Raw genomic sequence first — 4,978 nt, 5'->3', positions numbered from 1 at the left:
AGTGCTGGGATTACAGGTGTGAGCCACTGTGCCCAGCCTCTACTTGCAGTTTTAGTATTATCTTTTTTGTTTTTTTAAATAGCTTTGTTTTGATAAAATTCATATAATACACAATTTACACATTTAAAGTGTAGAATTCAATGGTTTTTGGTAAATTACAATAACCTTCTGAAATTGTGGTAAAATATATGTAACATAAAATTTGCCATTTTAACCACTTTTAAGTGTACAATTCAGTGGCAGGAATTACATTCACAATATTGTACAACCATTACCACTATTTCCCAAACGTAATCATCCCAACTCTGTACCTATTAAACAATAACTCCCCATTCCTGCCACTCCCCTCCCCCTGGTAACCTCTAATATATTTTCTACAATTTTGCTTATTCTAGATATTTCATTTAAATAGAATCACACAATATTTGTCCTTTTAAAATCTTATTTCACTAGCATAATGTGTTCAAGGTTAATCCATATTGTAGCATGTATCAGAACTTCATTCCTCTTTATGGTTGAATCATATTCTATTGTATGTATATATCACATTATGTTTATCTGCTCATCTGTAGGTAGACATTTGGGTTGTTTCTACTTTTTGGCTATTATGAATAATTCTGCAATGAACACTGAAGTACAACGATCTGTTGGAATCCCTCTTTTCAGTTCCTTTGGGTATAAGCCTACCACTAGAATTGCTGGGTAATTCTGTTTAGCTTTTGGAGGAACTGCCAGAATGGTTGCATCATTTTGCATTCCAACCAGCAATGTATGAGGGTTCCAATTTCTGATTATTATTATTATTATTTTTGAGATAGGGTCTTGCTCTGTTGCCCAGGTTGGACTGCAATGGCATGTTCATAGCTCACTGCAACCATGAACTCCTGGGCTCAAGCAATCCTTCCACTTCAGCCTCCCAAGTAGCTGGAACTACAGGCACCCGTCACCATGCCTGGCTTATTTTCAAAATTTTTCTTTTGTAGAAATGGGGTTTGCCATGTTGACTGGGCTGGTCTTGAACTCCTGGTTTCAAGGGCTCCTCCTGCCTTGGCCTCCCAAAGTGCTAAGACTACAGGTATGAGTCACCACCCTCAGCCTAATCATTTAAAAATGTACAACTCATTGGCATTTAGTACATTCACAATGTTGTGTAACTACCACCTTTCTCTAGTTTTAAAACTTCTTTATCACCCTAGAAAAACGGTACTGTAAGTAATCACTTGAATCACTTCCTGTTCTCTCCTCCATGCCCACCACCCTCATTCCCCTAGCAAGCACTGCATTAGTCCATTCTCACACTGCTATGAACTGCTCGAGACTGGGTAAATTTCTAAAGGAAAGAGGTTTAATTGACTCACAGTTCTGCATGGCTGGGGAGGACACAGGAGATTTACAATCACGGCAAAAAGGAAAGAAAACATATCCTTCCTGACACAGCAGCAGGAGGGAGAAGTGCTGAGCAAAGCGGGGAAAAGCCCTTTATAAAACCATCAGATCTCACGAGAATGCACTCACTACCACTGTAACAGCATGCAGGAACCACCCCCATGATCTAATCACCTCCCACAAGGTCCTGCCCTCAACACATGGAGATTACAATTTGGATTACAATTCAAGATGAGATTTTGGGTGGGAACACAGCCAAACCATATTAATCCCTAATCCACTTTCTGTCTCTATGGAGTTGCCTATTCTAAACATAGTATTGTTTTCTTTCACTTAATGTGATGCTTTTGAGGTTTATCCAAGCTGCAGCATGTTTCAGTATTTCATTCCTTTGTATGCCTGAATAATAGTCTATTATATGTATGTATATGTGTGTGTGTGTGTGTGTGTGTGTGTACCACAATTTGTTTATCCATTCATTGATTAATGGCCATTTGGGTTGTTTCCACATTTTGGCTATTACAAATAATGCTATTATAAACACTAGTTAGTGTACAAGCTTCTGTGTGGATGTATGTTTCATTTCTCTTGTATTTACACCTAGCAGTGGAATTGCTGGGTCATATGGTAACTTTTTGGGGAACTGCCAAACTTTTCTGTAGCAGCTGCACTATTTTGTATTCACCCAGCAATGTATGACGTTTCTATTTTTTTTTACATCCTCATTGACACTATTTTTAAAAATAAAAAATTATAGATTAGCCTGGCCAACATGGTGAAACCCCATCTCTACTAAAGATACACCAAAAAATTAGCCAGGTGTGGTGGTGGGTGCCTGTAATCTCAGTTACTCAGGAGGCTAAGGCAGGAGAATCACTTGAACCTGGCGGAGGTTGCAGTGAGCCCAGGTCGCGCCATTGCATTCCAACCTAGGCAACAAGAGCGAAACTCCACCTCAAAATAATTATAATAATAAAATTAAAAAATTATACGCATTTTAGTAGGTGTGATCATTGTGGTTTTGATTTGCATTTTTCTAATGATTAGTGATGTTGAGGATCTTTTCATATACTTGTTAGCCATTTCCATATCTTCTTTGAAGAAATGTCCATTCAAGTTCTTTGCCCATTTTTAAACTGGGTTCTCTGTTGAATTGTAAGAATTCCTTACATATTCTGAATGCTAACACCTTTTTGGCTGTTTTGGAAGGTCACTGTTGGCAGGCTTCTCCCTACGAGGATTCAGCAGTGAGGAAGCAGAGTATTCGGGGGACAACTGCTTCTTCTGGAGGGGAGAGAATGGGATGGAGTTCAACAGCAGCTCTTTATGTCAGACTCTTAGCAGGATTCAGCTTTATAAATATGCCTAAACAAACAAATAACAGCAGATGATTATTTGTCAACTGACTTCAATCTGATGGACTACTCTAAATGGAAAGACATATACAAAAGAGGGTTTAGATTCACATTTGTCCCTTCAGTCTATCTGTCCACTCTCATTTTGCAGCCAAATTAAGAATCAACTTTTGACTATCACAATACTGTATTACCTCTCCCTGGGTAACCAGGTCCTCACCACTTGGCCATTTCATGGTTCATTACTACTTCCATTAGAGATAGTCAGGGAAATGAAAAGAACTAAAATTACAAGAGAGCCATTTGGCACCTTTATGATATTGAAAGGTTTAGTGAGACAGGAAGTATAAACCACAGCCTGGAATGGAGTTCTTAAATTGACTGTGGATTTAAATTATTATTTTCCACCTGCTCCTTTTATCCGTCATTCCTGCAAATGCTTCATACTTAAGAGGAAAAATAAATTTCTTAAACAAGATACAAAAAGCATTAGCCATAAAGGGAAAAATGTAATAAATGCAACTAAATTGACATTAAAAACTTCTGTTCATAAAGAAGATACCTTAAAGCAAATAAAAGACAACTTACACACCATAAGGAGGTATGTGCGACTTATATATCCAACAAAAAAAAATTGTTCTGATATAAAATATACAAAGAATATCTATAAATCAGTAAGAAAATGAGAAATACAAAAAAAGCTAAACAAACAAAAATTTCACAGAATGGGAAAAAATATGGTCAATAAACATATGAAGAGACACTCAACCACACAGGTAATCAGAGAAATGCAAATCAAGATCACACCGAGAAGTCATTTTATAATCATTTGACTGGCAAAAACAATGAAGTCTGACTTCACTAATTGCTAGAGAAGATGGGAATCTAAAAGAATCTCATATATTGCTGGTGGGAGTTTAATTTGGTACAGGCTTAGAAAACAGTTTTGCATTCCTCTGTAAAGCTGAACACTCGTGATACTCTACCACCCAGAAATCCTATTCCTAAGTATATGCCAAGCTCTTGCCCATGCACACCACCAGGAGACATGAACAAGAATGTTTATAGCAGCCCCGTTGGTAATAGTCAGAGGCCTGTCATCGGAAGAGAGACATTCATTGTGGGATAGTCACATGTGGAGTATTACACAGTGGTACAAACAAGTGAACACAGTCAACAACATGGATGAACCTCAGTACTCCTGGGAAGTAACAGGTCATGTGTGTGATTTTCCTGGGACAGTCTACACACACATAAGTATAGACATATTTTTCTTATTTATGGCATCACAATATTTCACCATTTTTTAATGGCACATACATACAATATAGTTTATAGGTGAGCTGTAGTTCTTTAACCAGTCTCCTATTGATGGATAGCTATGTTTGCCATGTTTTGCCATTTTTGCTTTTTTTTGCTATTGCAAATAATGTTGCATGAGTGACACAATCACTGGAACCTGATAGCAATCTAACACATTATAATTTTGCAGTTATTATACCTGTGAGATAAAGTCCTGGAGGTGGGTTAAAGGACACATCACTTTGTAAATTTTTTTTTTTGAGACAAGGTCTGGCTCTGTCACCCAGGCTGCAGTGCAGAGAGGTGCGATCTCAGCTCACTGCAACCTCCGTCTCCTGGGCTCAAGGGATCCTCCTACCTCAGTCTCCCAAGTAGCTGGGACTACAGGTGCACACCACCATGCCCAGCTAATTTTTTGTGTTTTTTGTAGAGATGGGGTCTTGCCATGTTGCCAAGGCTGGTCTCGAACTCCTGGGCTCAAGTGATCCTTCCACCTCAGCCTACCAAAGTGCTGGGACTACAGGCATGAGCTTCTGCATTGGGCTGTAATTTTGATAGATGTTGGCAACTCGCCCTTTACTAGCGATGTATAAGAATATCTTTAACTTGTTCTTTGCATGACAGGGAATTAAGAATTTTTTGGCATGTGTGGGTTATCATACCCGGGCAAAAAACCAAACCAAACCAAAACACCCCCCTGACCCCCACAAAACCCAAATCAACCAAAACTCCCAACCCAACCCAACTAAACCCCAAGAAAGAGATAAGACCAGCTTCTTACTTGTTGCCTCTGAGTATAGGGTCTGCTCATCAACACTCTGAACATTACAGGAAACAAAAAATTTCCTTCCTTCAACTTTATCAAGTTGGCTATTTATCATAACAACAGAGCAAAGAGGGATAGGTCTGCAGAATAAAAAGAAAAAGGAAAAAAA

General features: G+C 38.5%; 1 protein-coding gene across 1 annotated transcript in view; it reads right to left on the bottom strand.

Annotated features, from left to right (window-relative positions):
- Positions 1-2,581: 2,581 nt before the first annotated feature.
- Positions 2,582-4,978, bottom strand: part of THEM4 (thioesterase superfamily member 4) — a 48,668-nt gene continuing 46,271 nt past the window's right edge. The window contains exon 6 of the mRNA XM_011973502.1: positions 2,582-2,751. Within this exon, the coding sequence (XP_011828892.1) occupies positions 2,711-2,751 (41 nt within the window). The 3' untranslated portion in view covers positions 2,582-2,710. The remainder of the gene's footprint in view (positions 2,752-4,978) is intronic.

Source organism: Mandrillus leucophaeus, unplaced genomic scaffold (genome assembly GCF_000951045.1).
Source record: "Mandrillus leucophaeus isolate KB7577 unplaced genomic scaffold, Mleu.le_1.0 Scaffold139, whole genome shotgun sequence".
NCBI lineage: Eukaryota > Metazoa > Chordata > Mammalia > Primates > Cercopithecidae > Mandrillus > Mandrillus leucophaeus.
The sequence above is the reverse complement of the archived record's forward strand: the minus strand, read 5'-3'. Positions and strand labels throughout refer to the sequence as shown.